The sequence below is a fragment of the Serinus canaria genome, chromosome 8 (assembly GCF_022539315.1).
Source record: "Serinus canaria isolate serCan28SL12 chromosome 8, serCan2020, whole genome shotgun sequence".
Classification (NCBI taxonomy): Eukaryota; Metazoa; Chordata; class Aves; order Passeriformes; family Fringillidae; genus Serinus; species Serinus canaria.
In genome coordinates, this window is record NC_066322.1 from 6,271,847 (window position 1) to 6,298,391 (window position 26,545).

Consider the following 26,545-nt stretch of genomic DNA (forward strand, 5'->3'; position numbering starts at 1 on the left):
GGTGCCACATCCAGATATCTCTTGAACACTTCCTGACTCCACCACATCCCTTAATCCAGTGCTTAACTGTTCTTTCAGGGAAAGATGTTTTTCTAATACCTCACCTGAACTTGTGGTGCAGTTTAAGGCCATTTCCTCTCATCCTTCCACTAGGGACATGGCAGTGGAGACAGGTCTCTCCTCTGTTTGGGGAGTTTGGAGAGTGAGAATGTTCCCCCCTGCTCAGGACTTTCCTCCCCAGCTCCATTCCCGTCTCCAGCCCTGCTCCAGCCCCTCCGTGTCCTTCCAGAGCTGAGGGGCCCAGAGCTGGGCACAGCCCCCGAGGTGTGGCCTTGGCAGCACAGGGGACAGTCACTGCCCTGCTCCTGCACTGTTCCTGCTGGAATCCAGGTGCCACTGTCCCTCCTGTTGAAATCCAGGTGCCACTGTCCCTGCTGCTGATATCCAAGGTGCCACTGTCCCTGCTGCTGAAATCCAGGTGCCACTGTCCCTCCTGCTGATATCCAGGTGCCACTGTCCCTCCTTCTGAAATCCAGGTGCCACTGTCCCTCCTGTTGAAATCCAGGTGCCACTGTCCCTCCTGCTGATATCCAGGTGCCTCTGGCCCTCCTGCTGAAATCCAGGTGCCACTGTCCCTCCTGCTGATATCCAGGTGCCACTGTCCCTCCTGCTGATATCCAGGTGCCACTGTCCCTCCTGTTGAATTCCAGGTTCTCTGGCCCTCCTGGCCACCTGGGCACACCTGGCTCGTGTTCAGCCCCTGTCTGGCAGCACCCCCAGGTCTCTTTCTGCAATCAGGGAATATTGTGAAGGTTTGAAAATGAAACGACGTTATATGGAAAATACTCTTTTAAAGTAATGAGCGATTTTTTTCCGTGTGTTCCCCTTTCCCGAAGGCAGCCCTGTAGGTGGTGTTTCCCAGGAAAATGGGAATTTCCTCGGTAGCCGCTAGAGGGTGCGCGGGAACTGAGCCTGCCGAAGGAGCTGCTCCGGAGCGGAGCGGCGAGCTCAGGGATGCCTTTGGAATGGGGAAAATGCTCGGATTTCAGCTGGTCCGGAGAGGGAGTTGGCTTTCTGCCCTTGTAGGTGATAGGAGAACATCCTGCAAGTGCAGTTCTATTACTGGTGAGAGGAATTCTTGGAGAGTCAATAGAAATTTGTAGCTGCCTTCCTAAGGACTGAAAGTGCTTTGTATATTACTAAAAGGTACTTGTGCACATTAATGTGTAGTCTGTGGAGGAGTTAAGAATGCTGATACGAATTATAAAACTAATAATTATAAGAAAAGGAGCATTAAGACAGGGAAGAGTGGCACTGGAACAGAGGGTGGTGTATGAGAACTGTATGTGCAAACAGAAACTGTATTTGTGTGTGAGGACAATAAACCATTGTACCTTAGCAGCTATTTGAAGAACACTGAAAAGACACTAGAGCTGCTAATTGTTTCATTTCCAATTCCAAAATTTTCTAGCCAGGTATTGTTGTATATTGTAATTTGAATGTTAGAATTGCAGAGAGAAAAGTGGGGTCTGAAAAGAGTTGTTTATTGCAACTGCAGTAAAGTATATAACAACAAACTGTTTAAAAACAGTTCTCAGCCTGTTTTATTGGATTAATGGTTTTAAAGAACTTCACTTGACAGTAAAATCAAAGTAGTTGTTACCTTTTATAGTTTATATTTGTTTCATAGTGGAGATTAGTTCTGGATATTTTTAAGATAAAAGTTGGTAGCTTTGGGACAGCAAATGGTGCCTAATTAGTGGCTATTTAAACACGGATAATTTGAAGGCTAGATCATCTTCCTGAAGTCATAAATTCTAGATGAAAGGGGAGGCTTGCCTCCAATTAAAGCATCAATGCAGATCAAAACACATCTAATTGAAGCAATGTACCAAACCCAGTTACACTGTTTACTGCCTACTGTTAGGTCAGTTATTATTCAGATTAGTTTGTTACCCACAATTTTTGAAAGCGTCATGCTCACATCTATTATTAATGGATGTTGAGGAACTTTGCCTCTTGCTCTGGGAGTTCATCTGTTGTTTTCTTCAAATGCCTTCTGTTTTGAACTAGAGATAAATAGTCGTGATTTGAATATCTCCAGAAAGTGATATTTGAAAAGCCTGAGATTCCAGTATGTGATATTTTAGCTATATGCCCTTCTTAAAAGGAACAGTCTGGCCTCAGCTCTGTAAGATCCAGTTTTTGTTTGTTCTTTGTAGTGAGGCAGAACAGTGTCTGAAACATCCTATTCCAACATATTGGTATGAAGGCATTGAAGTTTATTGTGACAGACTGAATGGGCTTAACCCAGAACTGACTGAAAACCAGCATCTAAATGTAATGGCAAAGTGATCCTGCCTTTTAAACAAACAAAAATCTCCTGGGGTATCTTTGTTCATCAGTGGCCTACCTAAAGCTTTTATAGGTAATAGAAACCCAGTGAATTACGACTGCATGCTAGTAAATTGAGGTGGAAAGATTAAATTTAAGTGTCAAATACCACATGTATTGTTCCACCCTGCTACCACAATTTCAGCTGGCAAAGCCATACTATCCATGCACGATATCCAGAACAATAACCATGTGTTCTGTGAGCTGTGGACATAATGAAATCTGATTTCTAGTGAATTCCTGCCTCATCCCAGCAGCTGCAGTAAATCAGCCTTCTCCTTCCATGCTTCCCATCATCTCACCTACCTCTGATGCTGCCTCCAGTTGTGTATTTTGTAGCACCTGTGTAATATTTTTCCCCTTGCACAGAATATCAACCTGCCCTGCATCTGTTCTCACAGTCAGGTAGTATCAAAGGAAAGGAGAAATCATGTCCAGTGGGTAGTTCTGAGATCACTGGCCAGGGGTCACCTGGATGAGTATGAAATACTGCACTTTTGGTGCAGCCTTTTACTGAGGTGGGTGGTAATTTGGGTCCCCTTCCTCCTCCTGGATGTTGGTTTACACCTGGTATTTGAGACCTTTCTAGCACTATGAGACCTCCTTAAAAGCAGTGACTATGTTCAAAAGTTACCAGGTGGGAGCAGAAGTTACCAGGTGGGTGGAGAAGAACATTATTTCCCTTGGAAAGCAATCCTAAAAGGAAAGATGCCAAAGAATGCCCATCATTCAGCAACTCTGGGGTAGATCCCTTGCACCAGCTTTGTCAGATTAGATTAATCCCTTCCTCAGCAATTCCTTCTCTTTGTTGCCTTGGATGCTTCTTGAAGGCTGACAATATTCAGTTGAGGAAATAGATGTAGGATGATGCAAAAGGGAAGCATAAAAAGTGTGAGCATGGGAGTCTGGCCATGGAGCTGGGTCTCCTGTGTGTTCTGGGAGATATTTTTTATAATTTTTTGTTGCTATTGTCATTATAATGGATATAACATATTTTATACTTCTTTTTGCTAAATAGCTGAAAGTCAAAGATGCTTTATTATACTTGATGAATCACTGGAAGGTTGAAAAGCATTAAAACCCCAGGTGCATACCGTGGAGATTATTAGTAATAATGCAATTTTGCTAAGTGATTGTAACTTGTTTAACAAGTGTAATCATCTGTGTGGAAAAGAAAAAACCCACAGATCCCTTTTTTCAGGCAATAGGTCCATATATTGCTGAGTTCCTCTGCTTTAGAAGATTGCAGAGCAGTGGTGGTGATGTGGTGTCTTGTTGGATGTTATCAACTGTAGCAGAGTGTTAATTAAGAACGATGTAACCTGCAACTCCAATTATTAGTCCTGTCTGTTTAGCTGGACAGGAGCAGTGCCTTGCTTTAGTTACTCTGAAAGCTTCCATAAGAATGGTAAGATTAATGTTTTATTTTCCCATCTGTTCATGAGACAGTTTAAAAATCCTGAAGTTTAAAATGCAATAGAATGTAAACAAAAGGGCTTCTGCTCATTTACATGTTAGCCAGATTTGCTAACTGATTGCTGTTTGAACCTAATCTACCACCTCCTGCTGCATTAGCTACAACAAACATTACATTTACATACTGATTTCTTATTTTGTTTTAATGTAAATAATCTGTAATTACAGTAAATTTGGACTTCTGTTGACATGAGCTTATATAAATCTGTAAGTTTAAAATGGAAATGTTAATTATCTTGTGTCATACCTGTTTATATAAAAATCAGAGGTTTTGGGGAAATCTGTGTGACTGAGAAAGATATTGCTTAGTGGGAAATAGTGTATTTCATAAAAACTGGAATGAAAAGGAGCATTTATATATCATTGATTAAGGATTTACTTATGGTGTCAAATTCTAAAATATTACTAAAATTTCAAAGAAAAATGCTGTTGAAAAACAAAGAATCATATAAAAAATCAGAGCATTAATGCCATCACTTAACAGCAGATAGAACCAATCTGTTTTGTATGTCTAGGTCTCTTGCAAGAAATGGTCAGAGCAATGACTGTGCTCTGATCTGTTTTCTTTTGTCTATTCTTGAATTTCTTTTTTGGGTGTAGGCAGGGTACCTCAGTTGGAGGATTGGTGCCCAGAAATACAAATTCCCTTGCCCCTTGTGCTGCACAGTGAGTGCAGAATCATTCAGCTGAGGTAAAAAGGTTGTAATGGTGTTTATCACCTATCAGCAAATGCTTTTGAAAGCTGGGGTTTGCAGTAGGGGAAAAATGTTCTAGGAAGAGTGGCCTGCTTTAGTCCTCTTTCCAGAATTTAGTTTTCTTCTCCCACTTATAAATTCTGAAATTGATGGTATTCTTTTAGCACTGGTGGCAACAAAGAAAAAAATAAGTCTGTCTTGTCTTTAATGGGACCTATGGTTTGACCTTGATTTTCCCCCCCTTTTTAATACAGCTATTTTATTCGGAAAATTATAGTGAACTATAACATTTGTAGGAAAATTAAACAGCTGTAAACATTGAGGCCAAAATTTTAGAGATGTGCCTTGTATTCAGTCTTCTCAAGATGCTTATGTGGACCTAAAGAGAAATAAAAATAAGCTTCCTTAAAAAAGAAGTTTCCTTTAAATACTTTCACCTTGTAAAATTTATCATTACCTTAATGGCTGACACACAATTTTTGGGCAAGATGTATTTTGGCCCAAGCAATTTGGGGTAATCTGCATCCCCCTTTGCTGGAGGAAATTATTATGGGAGAGACAGACATCCCTGGCTGTGTGTTCACATCAAGCCCATCCCACTCAGGAGGGTGGGCACCAGCACTGGCATCAGTGACCCATCAGGTGTGCCATCAATTCCTGCTCCCTGTGACTTTCTAGTGGACACTTTCCAAGCTTTACAGCTGTCAGGCCATGTGAGTTTTTGATGTAGGAGCTCCAAGGACTGGAGCAGTTGACCAGTGCATTTCTGTGTAAGCAGAAGTAATATTCCTCAGTTTGTTATTTTTCTGAAGAAAAAGTGAACAATTAACCAGGCACTGCATTTGCTAACACTTTCAAACCCAGTTTCTCCTCAATTTTTTTTCAGTTTTTTTTTTAGCCAGCTTAATTTTCAGCCTCTTTTTTCACTCTGTTTGTCAATGAATATGTGCTGAGAATTTGCTTGTTAACAGCATTCAGCTTGTGTTGCTTAGAAATCCCAAAAGTAGAGGTGTCAAAATTGTTAATTCAAAAATTAAAGCTTTTAAATTTTAGGCACTTCATTTAAATTTGTTTGAAGAGTATTTTCTCCTTTCCAAAATATTTCCTGCTCTCACAAGTGGAAAACTTTTCCTATGAGTGGATGCTTTTTATTAGCAAGTTGTATTTTGAGTTGTACTGATGTGTGGGGATCATGCATAACTGGAGAGACTGAGGGTTTGATCAGACTGGCCTGTTTATTCTATGTTTACATCAATTACAGAATGAAAACATGAGTCATGTTATCAGTTAGCATCTACAGATTTTCAGATAGAGTCAAAATTAGCTATAACAGAACCTTATGTGAGTCTGTATGGAATCCAGAGCCATTCACATATGCAGTAATTAATGTTTTCAGAGCAATTAAATATGTCATTTGCCTCCAGTATTTGCTGAAAACAAATAAAAAATCAGAATCTGAAAAAGCACAGCAGGATATTTTAGTTGCTACTGAACATTTGCCAATAGAAAATATGGTTATGAGGGTGCAAAACTTACTAACAATCAAATTAGAATTACCTTTGAAAACAGGCATACAGCTTTTGAGAACTTCTTTTTTAAATTTTTTCCTCTTTTGAGGGGCTGTTAGGTATTTAAAGAACTGTTTGGCCTTTTGTTGAAAATCTTGTGAAAGTACAGAAAACGACATGTTCAGCATCAATGGCTCCAGTTACATTTGTAGTGTCTCTCATGCACATGATCATACTTAGCATTGACAATGAGTTGTATTTCTTTTCCATATTGGAAAACCATAAAAGACAAGAAACAAGAAGAAATAAGAATAAAAGAAAACCATAACAAACAAGAAATAGCGCTTCATTATTTTGTTTTGTAGTATGTGATTATGGAGATGTGACTGGAGCCACATTGGGTTTCCCAGTGAAGATATTTTTGTAAGCTAAATATCCCTGAGATGTTCAAGCAAATTGTGTATCTCTTGCTAAAGCATCCAGTGAGTATTCTATGAGTTCCTTCCCATCTGAGCAGCAAACCAGTGGAGCAGTAATTCCAGAAGGAGTTAAAACTCACAAATCAGGTCTCAAATGATGGAGGAGTCTTTCTTGTCTTCTTGTATCATAAGATACAGCTTGGTCTGTGTTCAGAGTTTGTCCTTTAGTGCTAAGAGAAATGGCATGTTGAAGTGTCTTGGAATTGTGAAGATGTGCAGGAAAAAGCCACAGTCTGTCATTCTTTTAAGTGTATGTGATAAGAAAAAAAAAGAATTGAATAGGCCCGATTGAATTTCATATGCCACTGAACTAGTTCAGTCTGCATAAATATTGCTTAGAAACCCAAGGTGTGGTACAGTGTTGCTGCAGTTTTGTAGCATGTGTAAGATTGCACCCAGCCATAATTGCCATGTCTGTAACAGAAGTCCTGCCTTCTGCTTTCAAAAGTAGATAGCTGCATAATTTTTTATCTAATTAAGCAATCAGAATGCCTTTTAATATCCAGATGTTTTACTACCAGGAAAATCAGGAAAAAAAACCAAGTTTGTAACAACATGAAGATATGGTTGGCCTGTTTAAACTGTATCTTAAGACTTTTTTTAAATTTAATTTTTATTTATGTTTTTATTTTTATTAAAACCCTCTGTGAATGTACATTTAAAACAATGTGAACAGAACTAAATTTTCTAAATGTCCAATACCCACACGAGAAATTTTACTGTGGTTACTTTTCCAGTTCTAATTAGCTGGGTTTATGTGCTATAAATGAATCTAAGCAGAAGAATTTCCATTTGGTTTCTGCTTCAGGTAACCCTTGAGAAGCAAGAGCATGCTTTGCCTTACTCTATTTACCATCAGTTCTTTATGTGCATCATAGCTTGATATTTGGTCTGGCCATCAATATGCTGACAAGCCTATTATTAATGGCATTAGGAGTGCTAAATACACCCGATGTTTGTGAAGATAATGGGACTCTCTCCATTTTGAAAATACTTAACATTAGATGAGCTTTAAAGGCTGCAGTCACCTTATTAAGGAAGGAGTTCAGGAATGGCCTTTGGTCATTCTCAGCATGCTTCCTTGCATTTAAGAGTGAAAAGAGAGATGATAATGTTGTGCCTGGACTTGTCCATGCAGAGTTTAGGGTACCCTGGGGTTTCTGCATCTAACTGTAAAACAAGCTATAACATGCTTATCCCTGATTTTCCTGTTTTTCTTTCAACCATTTCAGGGCCCTGCAGGAGTCATTAAATCAAAACTTCATGCTGATTGTCACCCATCGAGAAGTCCAGCGGGAGTACAACCTCAACTTCTCAGGAAGCAGTACCATTCAGGAGGTGAGTGCTGCTTCACAGCTGAAGAATAAATGTAGCTCATTATAGCTAATGCCAGCTCTCTTAAAGGGGGTTTGCATAGTCCTGATGGATATTCCTGTATTTTATTAGTCTTTTTTATTTTCATCAACTGGATCATCAAGATTTGATTAAAGAATTCAGTTATAAAAAGGAATTCTATTGAATTATACAGAGAGGATGTTTCTTTTTGTGTTGTAGTAGCAAAATACACAAACAGTTGTGTATACACAAACAGTTTATTGAGTTATTCAAATTTCATTTTATTTGAAACCCCTTGGAGCTCTCTCTGTCTTCCCCTCTTTTAACCAGCTCCATCTCCATTGTGCAGGCACCTCAGCCCCTGAGCTGTTGCTGTTGGTGCTGTAATTCTTACTGGCCTGGGAGCCCAATGGTTTTGTGTGTGATGGACGTTGCTGCCATTCTGTGGAACGGCCAGCAAGGGGTGATATTGGAGAGAACTTCAGCAGAAATAAGTCCTAAGGGAACAAATATCTCTGATGTGACTCTGGACTCTCTGGATTCAGAATAAGCAGTCCCTTGCATATTTTTAAAACTCCTTTCCAAGCCCAAAGGTTGTTGTCTAGAGCTTCGTGGTGTATCTAATGCTAGGTGTTGTGGATGTTATTTTCCATATAACCCACTGCCTTCTGGAAACTTGACAAACAGCCTAGAAATGCGAATCTTCAGAATTCACATTACAAAATATTAAGATTAAATGTTTGCTTTTCAAATTAAATGTATGTTTACTATTATTGGTCTGACACTTCTCTCAGTCTTTGAGGATTGAACAGATTTTATTGAAGTTTTTTGTCACATGCTGACATGGTAGACAGAATTAATTTAAGTTCTGTAATATTAACCATGGGAGTAGTATCAATGAAAAATGATCACTAACTGTTTTCATTGTGAATCCTGTTATTCTTAAGATCTAGATTCTGATCTTTCCCTCATGTGAAAGACTGTTTTCTGTTTCTTATGTTTAGAGCTACTGTAGTAAGTTCTGGTTTACTTTTCGTGGTAATACAAATACACAAACTTGAATCAGTTTGACTTTAGAAGGGCTGAGCTTTGACTCTCTATAATTATAAAGAATTTGAACGTTAATGGAAATAAATCATCCTAATATGTGTTTTTAATTTTAAAGTGGTGAGATTCTAGAAGAAAACACAAACATATATATTGTCTGTTTGGTTTTTATCAGTGCTGTATCATTTACTTTGCTGGTGGGTCTTACCTGGCTTAAAGGAACCAGAAAACTGTGACAGGGGGATCTAAGCTGCCTTTCCATGCCCTGAAGTTTTCTTGTTTGTTGATAATGGCAGGTTACAGTCATCAGGTTGCTGTATGAAATCAACATAATTTAAAAGTTCATTATGATTTTTCCCTTAAACAATCAAAATAAAACCCCTATCACCACGTAACCAGCATGAGCAGAAAACCTTTCTTTGCCTTTCTTGTGTTGAGTGTCACACCCAACAGAGTGTATAAAATTGTGAAGGGGCTAAAATGAAAGGAGCTCTCTGGCTCTTGTTGTGCAGCTGATGCTGAACAGGTGAACGTGTCTGTCTGTGCAAAGGCTCCTGGAAATCCCTGGGGATTTTGCTGAGGTAAAAGGGTTGCTGAACATTTGTCTAATTATAGAAAACAAGCACTGTTTTGAATGTTAACTCCCTAATGGCTTCTTAATTTAATTTTTTTTTTTCTTTTAGCATAGAGTAATCATTGTAACAAATCTAGGCAGTCCTTGTGGTTTGGAGGAATCAGTGGTATCATTCCTCATCTCCTTTGTCTCTGTCCTCTCCAGGGACTGTTGGATTTTTTTTCCCTCTTCACTCTCTTGTTCACACTTTAACAAATTAATAGTTTACTTTCCTTCTGGTATATTTTTGTAACGGTGGAGAAGCTCAGTGATGCAGTTGCCAACCACAAGAGGGCAGGAAGGACTATTCAATTATTACCTAAAAATGCTGCTCAGTGTTTTCAAATTAGCTTCTGGTATATTAACAAAAAGGACTATAATGGCCAAGTTATTGTTTGATTTACAGATAATTGGCATATTGCAGGGAGGAGACTTAATTTCACCCTTTTAAATTAAACAGGGAGATTTAAAAAGACATAAAATATTCATTAATGTTCAGTGATTATAAAGCAGTGGCATATATTTATTCTACCTTTATTACTGTTTCGATGGGAAAATACAGCAAATATTTCAGAAATCGACTTGGCCATACTGACAAGTTGAAATGTTTAAGCAGTGTTAATGCAATCTACTCACATGCCATATTCTATGCAGAAAGATTCAAAATGACTACATCAATTATTAAAAGAAATATTTAAGATTCTAGAAATGTTCTACTTCTTGCCACAGTTGGGTGCAACTGTCTCTCAAGGGCTACTGGTGCAGTGTGTTGTTGTTGTTATACTGTGAATTTTAAGGAATAGATATTTTTTTCAAGGGTCTCAAAAACCCCCCAAACTCTCACCAAAAACTCAACCCCACCACCCTTTCAGAAGGCAGAAATGTTTTGCAGTGCATTAAGTGCAAAATCCAGTGAGCTCACAACTGTGCTTTCCTAAACTACTATTGCTGTGGTTCTCTGGTTTTTTATTGTTTAGGATGCATGTTTAATAGTGAATGATAGTTGGAGGAATTGTTTTCTCAAAGAAATCACGGTGTTTAATGGGGAAACCGTGTGACAAAAAATTATCTGAGAGAAGCCTGATGCCGCAGTGCTCGTGTCTGCTTCCAAAATTGACTGCATATTACTTTAAGAGTTGGATTTTGGAGGGTACCTGAAAACCTTTGTTTTATTTTTTTATCATTCTTTATCAAAATAGCTAATGCTTTACGTATTAAGATCTGTTTTCTCGTCTTTAAAAATAACTTGCATTCAGTTATATTGTTTTGTGATCATGAACTTAGACAGAATCTTTGGAAATGAAATAAAAAAATAAATGGAACTTCTCAAAAATTCTGTATATTCGATTTAAATTTTTTTTTTGAGTTGGGAAGGGGAGTGGTTAACTAGGAAAGTTAATAATAACATGATGGTCCAAATTGCAAGTTAATCTTTGTCACAGGTTTCTGACATCTGTTTGTTCTTGTAAAATTGCAGTATTAAATTAATTCTGGGCAGATACTGTTCTGGGAAATATCCTGGTTACTTTTTTCCATCATCTGCATTTTAAACTGGAAATTGGTAGGTTTTGTGCCAGTTAGGAGACTGTTAATGAATACGTTTCCAGTGTATTACATGGTTATATAAAGACAATTTGGCAAATTGAACTCCTAATACAAGACTAAAAGGAGTTTTCTGTTTGAAGACTTGTTCTTTATTCTGCTACAATAATTTATAGAGGCTGTTTGAGATTGGAGAGACTTTTTAACTTCACCAGAGGTTTGAGAAGCTCTGTGCTGAATTATTACGAGGCATTGCCGCATTAAAGAGAATTTCTTTTCTATTTATACTTCCCACCTTGTTCTCATTTAGAAATGAACATTTCTGCTATTTTTCATTTTTGCACGTGGTAGTTTTATTATTTTACAGAAATGAAGGAAAGCTTTCTTCAGAAAGGGGAATATTTAAAAGTGTGTTAAAAGCAAGTTTGTGTTCTGATCCTGGAGCAGACAAAGTAATTTGTGAAAAACTTAATGGCCTTGAGTTCTTGTCACAATAATGTGCTCTACACTTTTTGTTTCAATCAGTGACACAGGAAAAAAAAATCAAACATTTTTAACAAACTGGATGGCTCCATTAAAAACAAGGACTTTACATTTATCTATTTTATTCATTTGATACAGATTTTGAAGCCTTTTTGTGATTCCTGCATGCAGGATTGCAAAAATATCCAGTGTACACAAGCTGTGGCTGCTAAAGGGTGGATGAGTTAAATATGCAGAACCTTCAGTCCCCCCACAGATTGGTGATCCTATTTTGTAACTGCTGGAAATTCCAGATGAGAATACTATGTAAAGCAAGTACTGGGCACTAGAATTCTTGGTAAAACATAAAATCTGTGCAAACAATGCAGAGAAGATGGGTTTTTAAATACTGGCTGCCTCTGCATAGCTGCCTCTGCTTTTTATTCTGTTCCTTTAGCCAATAACTTAAGCAGGGCTGCCTGCTCAGCATCCCTGTCACCTGTGCTAGGTCATATATTTGTTCTCTGTTCCCCACAGACTCCTGGCTAAGGTGGAATATGGAAAGCAATGTATCCAATAGCCCTCCAGGCAGGAGGAGGAACTATTTGGGCACACGACTGCCTGGGCTGGGATAAACTGTAAATTCTGTGTTGACAGACCCTAATCAAATCCTTTGTGATGAATTTCTTTAAACTTTTTTTATGAGTGGATGAATGTTAAGTAAGATGCAAAAATCACCATGATGAACATGCAGGCAGAAACCTCATTTAAAAGGCCTAAATAAATGTGATATATAAATATAAGTAAGCTGAGAAATTACCTGCAGCAGGCAGAAAAATAATCTGGCTGAAGGTCTTGTACCTTTTTTCAGATCTGTTTTTTGGTGTCTGAACAAAATATTTTCAAGACAGTTGTTGCTGAGTGAGATTATTCAAAGTAAACGTCAGACACTGACATGGAGACATGAAATGCATGGATAAATAATGTTACTCTTTTTAGTGCTGCAGCTAAATAATTACAATAAAACACATTTACCAGAAATAGACATACCCAAATATGGTAAATATATTAATAATTTCAGAAATAATTGATGTGTGTTTTGACATTTTGTACTTGCTTTGTTGAAAACTACCGTTGTAGTAAAAATCATTAACTAGCACTTTTTGGATTTCATAGGAAGTGCACAAATGTCCTATTGTTCAGATACCCCTAGTATCAGAGAAGCTATTAAATAAAGTACATTGCTGTACTCATTGTACTCGAGAGCTGTATGTTTTTGTGGAATGTGAACATTTAGTTTGCTTTTCAAAGAAATCTGTCATCTTAAAATTATACTGAATTTATAGCCAGTTGTGGCAGCTTTATACATAATTTAAACATGACTGTGATAGCCTCAGTGTTCTGCAGTGGTAAATGAGGACGTGCTTGCAAGCCAGGCTTTCACTTTTTCAGCAAGGAGAGAAAAATCTATTTTTAAAAAGCTAAATCAACTTCTCGATTTGTTTTTGGCCATTGTAGTATAGAAAACCAGCACATTCCAAAGGTAAAATGTATTTTAGAACCTGAAAGAAATCCTGATAAACTTTTTGTAAGTGGTCATGTGTTGGGAATTAGATGAGGAGGAAGTTCCTTGGAAAATAAAGAGGAAATACCTTTTAGGTACCTGTTCAACAGTGATAACTTTATTAGGCACTTTAAATATCTTAATACCTGCCTGAAGAGATCTGTTTCGAAGAAATCCCACTAAAAAAATATATATAACTACTTTTCTTTTTCTGCAACAGAAACAGCAATAAGAGATAAAGAAAGGGCACTACTTCTCACTTAATTATGAAACCTAATATATTCCTGACAGAATATGTTTCATAACCTGTAATTTGATTTTGGTGGGTTTGGACGTGCATATCATTAAAGAAACGATCTTCAGTTATTAAAAACTAGTAAACATGGACATTTTTATATGCAAGAAAAGGCAGAGAGTAAATAATTGCACTGGTGACCAATACTGTAATAATCCTGTTTTACAATATGCACTTGACAGGTTGTAATAGTGCTAATTGAAGAGACTAATTCACACTTGCTTCATTCTATTCAAAGGCAAAATCAGCAGCTTGTTTTGCTTTTGACCAGATGGTCCTGATGAACACCTACTGTGCACTTTAAGTGCTTTACTAGAATTACAAAGGCTGGGGGCTGCATCCGACTCAAAATGATTTGAGAAGAGAAAAAAACCTCACTGCTCAATGGATTTGGTGCAACTAAATTAATTCTAGTGGACCCATTACACATTGAGCCCCCTTTTCAAAGTGCTGAGCCTCCTCGTTTGTTCTGTAGCAATGAGAAAGTGAAAGGCAGATTACTGCAAACAGAAATAAAAAAAAAGTGCTGTGAAAAGGAGAAAAGAGGCCTTGAAGCCTTTTCATATCATTTGGGTTTTTCAAGTGCGTTATTTTTGGGGAGGGTGGATGTATGAAAAGCCAATTGGAGTTTTTTTTGTTTTAAAGTGCGCTATTTAAGTACTATGAATATAAAAGCAAGAGCAACAGTTGACTGAGTTTACTGTGGTAAAGCTTTGTGTCCAAGGATGAATCAAATTCATTATAGTCAATGCTTTGTATTTTCATATGAATGTAGGGTTAGTTTCACAAGACTGTGTCTGTTTAGGATAATTATAATTTAATATTTTCCTTTCATAAAGTTATCACTGTAGTTTATCTAAAATTTGCTGAAAGCAAGGTTTTTTCCCTTGCATAAATTTAGAAGCTCCCAGAGAGTTTTAAACTCCAAAGGAGGCTGTTTGATTTGCAAGGGAAGGCGAGGCAGGTTCCAATGGCACAGATTATTATAACTAATTAGAAGTCACACATCTGTTAACGTTCAGTTTGTCAGCACTCAGTTTAGTGTGTGTGTGTGTGTTTATATCTCTTCTTCCTTTCTCTCTTTCTCTGTCTCTATTCCCCTCCATCCCTAAGTGTAAGTTGGGTTGGAGAGAAACTCTCAAAGGATAAGGATCAATTTATTTGAATTTGAAAATAATGGGGAGTCATTGTTATAATTTTGGTTATGGGTTTGGCTCTGTAAATGCTCAGTCATGTGAGTTGTCCTTATTTTAGAAGTAATCATGTTGAATTGAATGGCTTTGCTCATGTAATTTAAGGATGCTAAGGATTTTGGGGATCAAGACCTAATTTAAAACCTTGAATTTTTGAAAAACTGCAATTAAAACCTTCGCTTGCTTTTCTGATTTTGAATATTTGCTGTGTTTTACTTTTGGGTTGGTGAATTTTTATGCAAGGCTCCTATCATAATGCTAGCTATTAAAAAGGTGTTAGCATGAAATGACAAGAAAACCTAAGCAGCTTTATGAACATATTAAACAGCTCTGTCCCCAGCTCTTGTGCTATTTAGAGTGGAAAGCAGCACTCTGTAGCTAAATAGCCCGTTGCTGTTATCTGTGTGAATTATATTTAGTTGAATAACAAATGAAAAATTCAAGTTAGCAATTTTTTTTTGCAATTAAAAAAAATTAATTTACAGCTTGTAAATTAAAGTGGTTTAGAACATGGTTTAACCTTTCTATCCTGTGTTAACTATAATATGATCACTTCTATTATTGCATGATATACACTTATATTAAAAAAAACACATTCGTTGAATTGCTGATTTGTTTTCAAACAATGAAATTTGTATTTGTGCAAATTATAGTAGGCACAGTGTTCTCTCATGTTTTCTCATCAAACAACCCAATTATACTTATAAATAGTGAGGTGCTAATGAACTGTTGTTCGGGAAAAGTTGATTTTTTTTTTTTTAACTTGGGTAAGAAAGGAAACATTTCACAATTTTAGAGTGCTTGCTTGGTGAGAAAATATTTGAAAATATTTTACTTATGTAAATCATGTTGGTGCTATCACTTTTAAATACACAACAGAAGCTAATCTAAAATCCCCATCAGTTCATATGGAGCGTAACTACATGCTTGACATTGTAAATTGCTCACTTAATTGGGCACTGAGGATTTACTTATATTCATTAAGTTACAGAAGTTGTTTCCTAAGAGCTGCTATTTCAGCTTGAAGTTTATCTCTGCATTCACTGAATAGAAAGAGGTAATTTTTTGGATAGTTGTGGTGATAAGGATATTTAAAGTAGTGGTTGTGGAGTTACAACACCAAAATGGTCAAAAGTATCTTGATTGCAGTGTAATGATGGTGCTGCACTACATTGCTTTGTAATTACTATGCAAAGAAAGCACTCAGTTGCTGTTCCAACTGTGAATTAATAATGTTTGTCCCATCCATAACATCTTAGTGACACAGGCACCCTCTCTGTAGTAAACCTCTTCCTTAGGGTGTTTCAGTTCTGTTCCTATATCTATGTAAAACATGAATTTGAAAAGTTATCCTTTTGGTTTTGCACCAGGAATCGTGGGCATAAACTGGAGAGCCTTGCACTCATTTAAAGGATAAAACGGCCTCATAATCACCCCCAAGAAATCCCTGTTACTGTTTTTAAAAAGGGTTATAGCAGCTCTCAGCAAATATTTGCAATAAGTGGCAAAATTTATGCCTTGCTTTGTGGTAGTTGCGTGACCAGACAGTGGGGCATAGGATTGTTTTAAGGTTTTTACAGCTGCAGGGAAAAAGCATCTGTTCCTAGAAAAGCCTTCATTGTTTAATTTTGACACTGACTTTTCCATGCTGCTTGTACCAGTCTCTGGATTAGGTGGCACTAAGATAAAATTTGTTTTAAGTTGCTCCCAAATGCAGCTGTCACTATACACAGCCTTGTAGCTCAGGCAAAGGAGACATAATCAAAACAAGCATTTTTGTCCAAGGTCATTTGGCAGACTGGGAAAGCTCAGAGCAGGAATTTTGACAATATTGTATCTTGTGGGTAGCTTGGCTATTAGCTTTTGTGTTTGTTTAATAATTCTGGTGATCACTAATGTGTATGACTGTCTCAGAAATAATGAAAGGACTTTTTTAAAGTGCACTGCTTTTAATATACTTGAAATTTATTTTGATTGAGCAGTTTCTGTGGTATTCAGTTACATACATCCCATGTATGTTTATTTGTATCTCTGTATCTCTGCGGTGGAATGGAATTATTTACAAAAAGCAGGGAAAATTGACATTTTTGAAACGGCTTCCATTTCTTTCCTTCAAAGTTTCCAGTGAATTGAAAATGAAAGAGCACTTCATTTTATGTATCCCAGAGTTGTGTTAATTTCTACCCAGCTGGTCTCAACTGATTGATACAAAGCCAAATTTGTGACTGCCTGCATTACAAAGTCTGTAATTTGCTAATGAATTATGATAATAATCTTTCATCACACATGAAAGATTTAGACAAACAATTTATTAACTATATAGTTTGATCACAATTTTTGGGTTTGTACCAAGCCTCAAATCTACTTTTATTTTTCCCTGCCTAGATTAGCAGACCAAAGTGAACTTACTCTTACCTTGTTTTGAAAGCAGTGATGGTGGAAGTTCCATGGGGATGATGGTGGACAGCAGAAATGATACAAACTCAGAGAGTAAATATCCATATTTAATGTATAGACAAATCAAACTGCCCAGTTTCCAACTAGAGGAGCATCACAGTAGGCATGGCACAAGAAATTATTTGAGACTGCATCCACTGTTGTGGGTACATAGAAATAAATAAAAATAGGGTATAGATGTTCCTCAAGCTCAACCTCCTCTGGTTATGGTGGAGGCAAAATAATTAAAACACAGCCAGACAAAGCCATAAGGACAAGCTGGGCTTAAAAAGAATGGAAAGGAAAACCAGATATTCCAGAAGAGGAGCACTGCCACAAGATCTGTCAGCTTGAGTGAAGTTTGGGGTTACCTGCATGTCAGATCAGCAGAGCTGATTTTGGACACTCTAAGGACCCTCTGAGGACAATGTTCACAGGACATGAGCACACCATAAGTGTCTTCCTGTATGAAATTTGCCCATTTTTGATCAGATCATCAATCTTCTGACCAAAGATTAATTCCCCGTTCTGCAGGAGTTGCTCCTCTACACAGGAAGAAGGAGAGGAGCTCTGTGTTCAGTGCCCTCTTGTTTCTCAAGATCAACAGAGCTTGAAAAAAAATAAAATTATTGATAATTTTTCTGCTTCTTTTGAGCTCACTAGGTTGGGTTTAGTAGGCAATGTTTTGATATCCATCCTAGGAAAACAGTCAACCAAACAAAAAGCCCCACAAGGCCCAGCAGGGATGTCCAGTGTTGCCATTTCTGTGTGGATGGAAGCATTGGCTTCAGTGGTTTCTGGCTTGATGAGCTTCTCCCCAGACCACAAGTGACCCAAACCAGCTGGTTTCTGACCCCAAAACCACATGTGGATGACTGCTCCAAACAAAATCACACTGAGATTCCTGTTGCTACTGTTATATAAAGTATTGTTTGACTGGTAAAATTATTTAAAAACCAAAGAAACAGGTAGTAAAGTAGGACAACCAGCAGTGTCAAGAAAACACCATCCAGAGCAGAGCCTGGTTATGTGACCCTGTGGAAAGATGAGGAAAAGAGCTTTGGGGTGGGTGCTGCCTGGAAAGGGGGTTGAGCTATGACCCAAGACTTTTTGTTGTTACTTTATTATGCTGTTTGTTCCTGTCATATTTAGGGAACTAGAACTTTGTGAATAACCAGGAACGTGTTCATGAATCACTTCTTACAGTATCAGGTTAAAAAGAAAAAGGCTTAGGTTTGGTTAGAAGGCAGAATTTCTTTGGTCAAACTGATTAATGGGAAGTGGAGAAACGTGGGGAGGGAGATGTAAACAGCGGAGATTTGATGTACCAAGACCTTAACTCTCACCACTCCTTCAACCCCAGGAAGGTGATTCTGTCCAGGAGTTGTTATCTGGTGTGTCTAATACCCAGTACATCTCTTGGAAATTATAATCTAATTTGGAAGTACAAACTAGCTGAGGATCTTCACAATATTGGAAACAAATAATCAATTAAAGAAAAAAAAAGGGAAAGAGGAGTAGAAAGAACAAGGAGTTTTTGCTATTTTTCTACAATTTCCATGTAAGAGAGATCTTCTTACAAATGTGTACTAATAAAATAGCAGTAAGTCTGTCTGTCTGTCTGGTATCACATGGCAGAGCTGTGCATACCTTACTCCAACCCCAACAACCCAAGGACTGACTTCATTTCAGTTATTTGGTTCACAGCAGCAGGACACCCCAAATATCTCTGCAATTTCTTTTAGGAGAAACAGAAAGGTTTTATACTGGTCTTATTTCACTCATTTTTGTTGACGAGCTGCCTTTTACTGAACTCAGCAACTGTAACACAGTGACTCTTATTTAAGAAACTTTGTGTGAGCTGTGTTTGTGTCCTGTTCTTAATTTCTCTGTAAGTGTGAGCTGAATTTCAGTTCAACATCTCCCCTCTGTGTCTTGCATGAACTTCTGTTTGCACTTACTCTCAAAGTTCCTCTTTTAAGGCAAGAAGAACTTATTCCTGAATAATTCAAAAGTGGGGAGTGTAAGAAGTGCTTGGATTAATCTGCAGAGGGTTTTGTGTGCTGACAATTTCACCTATAACTAACAGTCTCTTTCACCCACTCTGCTTAAAAGGTCTTGGCTCTTTTTTATTCTTTGCATTGACCTTGGGCTGGCAGAGAAAAGACCAGACTGCAGCTGAGAGCTCTGACCACAGGGCAGCCTAGGCCAGGACTAAGGCAAACAAAATGGAGAAGCTCTGATATTCACAAAAAGCAACAACAGAAGAGTGGGAGAGGACACTTTTTTGGTAGTACAAAGCAATACAGTGAAACTTCTCACCCTGACACAGGAGGTAAACTGCCAAGTCAGGCAGGTCCACATAAATTTTTTAAGGATGCCTCTTGTGAGGCTGGTGGAAAATACATAAATTCTCTAGATCATTCTTTGAGGTTTGGGGTGAGCTGAAAGTTTCTTTTTTGGTGAACTAAGAGCAATAGACTGAGAGGAAACTCCTCCTTAAATCTTCCCACAGACCGAGTTGCAGTTCACAGCTGTGGCTGCATTAGCACAGAGGACAGTGCAATAAGAGGTCTGCAGAGAAAACCTATTTATAAGAAAGATCTCTGATATCTTCCTATTCTGGCATTTTAACAGTGTCCATTTCTAGCTGGTCCTGTGGATTGAATGTTTCTTTTAATTGAAATCTCAAAGTTGTGCATGTTCCCTTTCACTTTGCTCTTAACACTCACTGGTTTGCCTGCTCAGACTGTTTCATCTTCCAAGCTGAAGAGTGCAGTGAGTTGGGCAGGTGGGAGGTTTAAGATTAGGAGTGTGTGTTTGAAGTGAAACACCAATGCAATTCCATTTTCCAAGGGCTGGATCTACATCAGTCCCTTGGTGCAAATCAGTATTTTCAAATCCTGCAGCATTGGGAAGCCTCCATTGTAGCAGAAACAGTGTCATTTAAAAAATAATTTTGTAGACAGAGGTGGTGGAATTCTTCTTGAATAGAAACAAATAAATGAAAGATTGAGTGGAAAATGCATGTGGGTGTTTTCAACTCACTGCAGAGTAGCCATGCAAAGAAAGTTATTTCTTTTTGGGGTATTTAAAAAGCTTGTCTTACTGCTCATGGTAAGTAAGACAATGAGCAGTAAGACAAGCTTTTTAAATACCCCAAAAAGAAACAATTTTCCCCTTAGAGAACTACATTAGCATTGGGTTTTGTTAATTTTCTTTCTTAAGATCAGTTTGAAGCGAGGAACAATAAAACTTGGAGATTAAATGTTTGTTCTGCAGACCAAGTGCAAACTGTTTGAAGTAGAGGATAATTTTAGCATAGTCTGAAATAAGCATCTGTTGTCTCACGCCATTGGTATCAGATGAGAACTGAAAATCAATTTCAGTTCTCATTTTGTGCCTTTTGCCTTGTGTCAGTTTTTAGGTCAGATCCAGGATCACTCAGATATGACTTACAAAATCTGACAGTCACCCAACTGAATTTTGAACTCCATAGGTCCTTTTTCTTGTTTAGTAAACAGTGTCTTTTTCTCTTTTTTTTAATCTTATTTTAATTTTTTTTTCTGTTTTTTTAAATTTTTTTGGTTGCTCACATACATGTTTTCTTTTGCACTGCTTTCTTATTTCTGCCTTTCATCTTCTGTTTCTTTGAATTGTAATGAAAACAGCTTTTACGAATTGCTTCATTTTACTTGTTCAAATGAAACATCAATATCTGGCCTAACTTTTCTAAGTATTATTTTCTCCTTACAATGCAATACAGAAAAAAATGCTGTAAGTCAGAAACTTTTAAAGTATTGTTCTTTTTATGCTTTTTTTTTTGCAGATTGCTTGTGTGTTGAATTATACTTGAAAGCTGTGCTTGTGTGTCAGTGTAGTGCATGTTAATATTTCAGAGACTGAATTTTCACTAATTATTATCTGACTATGTAATGGAAATTCTTTCTATCAACTAAATTTTTATTGCAGGTGTTAATTGTCATAGTTAAAAAAATATGACACATTCTTAGGATTTCGACAGGAATTATTTTTACATTTTTGATGTCGTTTTATTGGTTTAAATTTTATACACTGAATTTGAATAACTAAGAGGATCCTTGTGGTCCAGAGGAGAAGCTTTTAGTATGGATCTGTTTTATTAATTTTTTCTCAAGGAAAGAGTAGCTGAATATGTAAATGAGCAGCTAGTGGTGCTATAACTTGTCAAACAACCATTGATGCAGTATAGCTGAGCAAACTGTTTCAGTGTGTGCATATACAGTAGGTATTTCTCTCCAAATTAATATTTGCATTTGAAATATGAGTGTAGTGCAAATACATGAGAAGTATATAACAATTAATAAACTTTTGTGCTTGGTGTTTACATATTATGTGCTCTGTATTTTAATTCTGAGCATTATCTGTTTCTTAAGTAATTTTGAATTAGCCTTCCAAATATATTGATTTAAAGGGATTTATTACTTAATTATTAAGGTTTGATAGGCATTTATGTCCTTGAATCTGATTGGGTTTGGTCAGTAGTTAGTTGGCCTTTCTTGAGGTTGCCATTTTGATTTCACAGTCTTTATTGATTTCATGCAGCACATTGTTATCTTTATTACATTATGAGTAAGTAAAATAAGCTGGCTTGTTCTTCAAGGTTTTAGTGTGCCCTCAGGGATTTCTTTCCATGATCATCTTCTTCAACCAAAAGGACTTTGGATCCATCCTTTGACTTTGGATGGTTCCACAGACAAAAAAAAAAAAAAGCAAAAAAAAGCAAAAAAAAAAGCTTCTCAGGCTTTTTAAAAGCTCTTTCTTAATTCCTTGCACACTTTTGTTCTCCCATTTGTGAATCATTGCCAGCTTACTGTAATGCAGTTGGAATAGGATGAAAAAAAGTCTAATTTCCACTTTCTTCTTTGACTCCTTGGCAATTTAAGTGTAGTATTAGGAATTGCTAGAAAGTAATACCTGGATACATTAGAAATTACTAGAAAGTTTAGTATTCATATCATAAATAGAAACATGCTCACACTATTAATTTCTCTACCCATGCTATCCATGTTCTTCCACTGTTAAAATCATGGTTGGGGTTTTCTATTTAGTTCTTTCTCAAGTGTAATGGTAAATGACACTGATCTAGAAAAAGTATAAGAATACTTTTATCATGAGGTTCATGGTATTTTGGAGGAGTTCAGTGTTGCAAGAGTGGTTCTGTGCTCTCAGGGAGTGGAGTGAGGGATTTGGAGCAGTGTTGATGCAAAACAAAAGTAGCTTTATTCCCCAAATGCACCATTTTGGTCCTTTTAGAACAAATGAAGACCTTGTTGCATCATAATTCTAAGGCCAATCCTGCCTCAGAAATAGGAGGTAGTTCCCACAAAACTGTTGTTCTTCTCTGGAACTCATGTCCTGCCCTCCTCTAGAGGTGTTCCCAGAGCTTGAGGGTGGGAGGAGGGAGGAGGAGAGGATGAGCTGTTCTCAGCAGCCCTTTGCTCTTAGGCTTCTGTTTTGGCTCCTAGCTGGGAGTCAATGTCATTTGACAGCTGCTTTTACCTCCCTGTCATCCTGTCCCCTCTTCCTCCCCTCGTGCTGCTTTGAAGGCAGCCCCTGGGGTCAGTGCCAGCCTGGCTTGTGCAGGAGCTGAGCCACTGCTGAGAGGGAACCTGGGAAGCAGTGCAGAAGCAGGAGCCAGGCAGACCTGTCAATGGCTTTTTTTTTTTTTTCCCCTCCCTGAGTGTTAATTGTGGTCACAAGAGTTAAGTGTTGCTGTAAAATTAACATCTTGGTATTATGTATTTATTTTCCACCATGTAGCTTCAATGTCAAGTTTACCCAGCAGACAAGTCAAAACAAGATCTTTTTTTTTTTTCTAACTGCTGCTGTGGCAAGTCTCAGCCTGGGATCTCAGAAAATCACTGTGTTCCTTCTAGTTAGCAGCTAATAGGAAACAATAAAGATTTAAGGTTCAGAATTTAATTGGCACTGATGCTGATGCAGGAAGAACAAGCTGCACATGATCTACTCTTCTGAAGCTTTATTGATTCTTTTTTGAAAGGAAAGCTCTGATGAAAGTAAAAAGAGGCATCTAATTTGCAAGTATTTCTACACAGTTTTTATTCTGAAATGTGCATTTCTATCCTCCTCTATCCCTGCTTGGTAAAAATGCCTTAAGATCTTCTGAATCAGAGGCAGATACTGAAAAACAAAAGGGAAAGGTTGTAATTTCTACTGTTCATCTTGTTCATTTGGATGGCATTGCAGCTTTCTTTCAGGTTAATTTTACATCTTTCCCAAGGCTAATGTCTCTCATGCAACTTTAAGATAATGTGACATTAGCATATCCTCAAAATCTCAGATTCTTGAGGATATGCTATTTCCAAGGATCAGATGTGGAATATCAGTTTCAAAGAGGTGGTGATGAAACCAGAAGCTTCCTGTTTTTCTGACATTACCTCTATGCCAAAATCTAGGCACAGGATTTTTTTTCATCACTTACATAACAGAACTTTGGAGTTTCAGTGAGTGACTGAGGGTTTTTCTTCAGGCCTAGGCTGATTCCATGCTTGCAGAGTCTACAGCAAGGTCAGAGATGTGGGGCAGAACTGACTGCAGATGTCTTTGAATGACTCCACAGCTTCCTTGCAAATCATGCTGGAGTCCTTGGGTTATCATCACTGCCAAAGCCACCATGGTTGAACTTCCATTTAATGGAAGTGATCTCTCAATCCATACTTTCAAGCAGTTTTGAAAATTTTGGAAAGGGGTGACTTAATTCCCTTCCCATCTCATCTCTCCATTTTCTCCATAGCTTTGGTGCCAGATTCCAGCCATTTCTCCTGCTCTGGAATGACAATTTAAAATGCCTGTCATTGTGACACCATGGCCAGCAGCTCTTTGCTGTTTGTTGGCTCTCTGCCATCCCTGCCATGTGTTTTCCTGCTGCTTGTCAGGAATTCATTTTCATGACACATCTGCAGGCAAACCTTTTCTGGGACTTCTGATCCATTGGGCTTTAGTAATGGCCTCTTATTTCAGGGGAAGAGGATTTTACAGGAACTCTTTGAAATATTCAAAATAGATGATGATACTTATCTTTAAAAGTGCCAAAAAAAAAAAAAAAGGTGTCTTAAAAAATGTCCAAAAGGCCTTTCTTTTTGCATTCAAGTGGAGAGTTTTAATTGAGCTGGTTTTGCTGCTGGAGGAGGTCATTCTGTGCCAGATTCCTGTCTGTGTACATTGTAACTCAACTTTCTTGGTTCTTACTAAGTCAGGACTGCTGTTCTTGCACGTGTTACTTAAAAACACAAGTCTGCAACATAAATTCACCAAATTTATTGTCATCAGTCATGCCTTCCATGTGACTGGATACATCCATAGCTTTCTGACCCTTTTCTGATGGTTGCTGAGTAAGTGCCAGCTCACTGGCAGGATCACAAGCTCTTTATGAAATGTTTTTCAGCTGCTATTGGTAATTGATAATTGATATTGGTATTTGTGTGCTTAAGCCTCACACACAACAGTGTCATGGTGGTGATCACACTCTAATAAGTGATCAGACTCCTGACTTCTCTCTTTCTTTGGCCTGTCAGGAAAGGCCAATTCCCTTCTGATGCATCTGTGTGAGTGCCTAAGGGTCGTGTGTCCCATTGATTTGGAAAATTTCTAAGCAGCAGCCTGGGAGGACATCTTCAAAACTGTCCAGGTTGTGGTTACTCAAGGCTGACCTATTGCCACATACAACAACAACAAAAAAAAAAGTTCTAATAAATTTATTCAAGTCCTTAAGTCTCTTTAGCCTGATTGTTATATAGATTGATCTGTTGGATGTGCCTCTAATTAATTTTCTTCTAACTATTCTCATGTAGATCATGAGAGAAGTGATTTCACTGTCCTGTTTGAAACACTTTAGGTCCAGGGCATATTCTCTGTGCAGGTGAGTAGCCAGTGAAATCTCAGTTCTTTCCTCAAGTTTCCAGCTTGTTTGTTATTGCTGGACTTTAACAGATTTTTCTTCCCCATCTCAAATCCATGGTCCTGTTGATGAATGTGGATGATTCCAGGGCTAGAGGATGCTTGCTTGTCTGCAGCAGGGGATGTTCATCCTAAAAGAGAGAAGTAGTCCTGGGAACTCCACAGGATCCAGCTGAGTGACCTGGTTTTTGGTAGAAGTCTAGATCCTTGTCTGTTGTGGAAACTTATTTCCAAGGTATATTGGATTGTTGTCTGGATATTAGTGCAGAGCTCTCAGTATCACTTAGTTACCCAATAAATCTGTCATCTCACCCTGTTAGCCATTAGTAGAAACAAGGACATTTGCTGCTTCTAGCAGCACCTCCCTGCTGCTGATAAATAACTGTTCTTCTTGGTCTGCTTCCTTTGTCATTGTTGCAGTGAGACAAAAAAATATCTGGGACTATGTGAAAGATAAAGACTCGGTGTAACTCTCTTGTTGCTAAAACAGAATAATAAAAAAAAACCTGTGTGGGAGCAATTCATTATTCTTTTCCTTTCAAGCACTTAAAAGAAAAACAGAGCTGAAAATATTTCTTTGGGAGATACTGAAATACCTCATTAGTTCTTTCTTTTTATTGGCTATTGAGGTGACAATTCTGTAACAGGAGTGAACGTGAGGATGAATTTTGCTTTGATTTATAGGAATGTGTTAATTTGAGCTGAATAGATCTTTTCAGATCTTAATATTTGTTGTCTGTGAATTTTGTTTTGTATTACATAGTTTCTAGTTTTAGTTTAGATAAAGGAATTCTGATGAAGACTATGTTTATTCTGTGCAGTATTGGAGGTGTCTTGGGGAAAATGAGTTGCTGAAATTCACAAATCTGTGATTTAACTTTTTTTCATTAAATGGAATAGTGTTTACTGCTTATTTAATAGATACAGGATTGCATGTCAAGGTAGGACAGAAAAGTGAGGAGAAAATAATACATATGTTGAATTAATTAAGTTAACCTTTTTTCAAATCTTTCCATCTCAGTGAGATGACAAGTTTGCCCAATAGAATAGTGCAAATGGTCAGAACAGCTTTATATTAGCCCATTTTCTGAAGTGATCATTAAGTTTTCTGTTGTTCAGCTGCAAATGAATGGGGAGTTTTGTGACTGGAATCTGCAGAAGAGGCAACTCCTGTAGTGTTTTGGTCAAACACTAATGAAATTGCATTTAGTAGGATATTAGAAAACAGTGACTCTTCCATCATGGAAGATCTTTGTGTGTTTCTGGGTCACCCAGAGCAGACTATTCATGAAGGTGGCTGCTGTTGAAGATCCAGCAAATAAACTCATTGCATTGAGAGAGAGTCAGCTGTGCACTCCTCTTAGAGGAACAAGATCATGTAGTTTTCTTTTAACATTTTGGAATTCCTAAGGAAAATGTGCTTTCAAGATTGTTCACTTCAATATTGTAAACTACTTATAATTTTAATTTAGGCAATCCATGTCTGGAAGCCAGTCCAGTTCAGGAAAAATGCCTCAACCAGAGGTTGCAGGACTGGGGCCTTAGCA

The 26,545-nt window shown here is 37.7% G+C and overlaps 1 protein-coding gene across 1 annotated transcript in view; it reads left to right on the top strand.

The window, feature by feature from the left end:
• FAF1 (Fas associated factor 1) overlaps nucleotides 1-26,545 on the top strand; it is a 154,617-nt gene that overhangs the window by 39,322 nt on the left and 88,750 nt on the right. Inside the window, exon 7 of the mRNA XM_009088711.4 lies at nucleotides 7,785-7,890. Coding sequence (XP_009086959.1) covers nucleotides 7,785-7,890 — 106 coding nt within the window. The remainder of the gene's footprint in view (nucleotides 1-7,784; nucleotides 7,891-26,545) is intronic.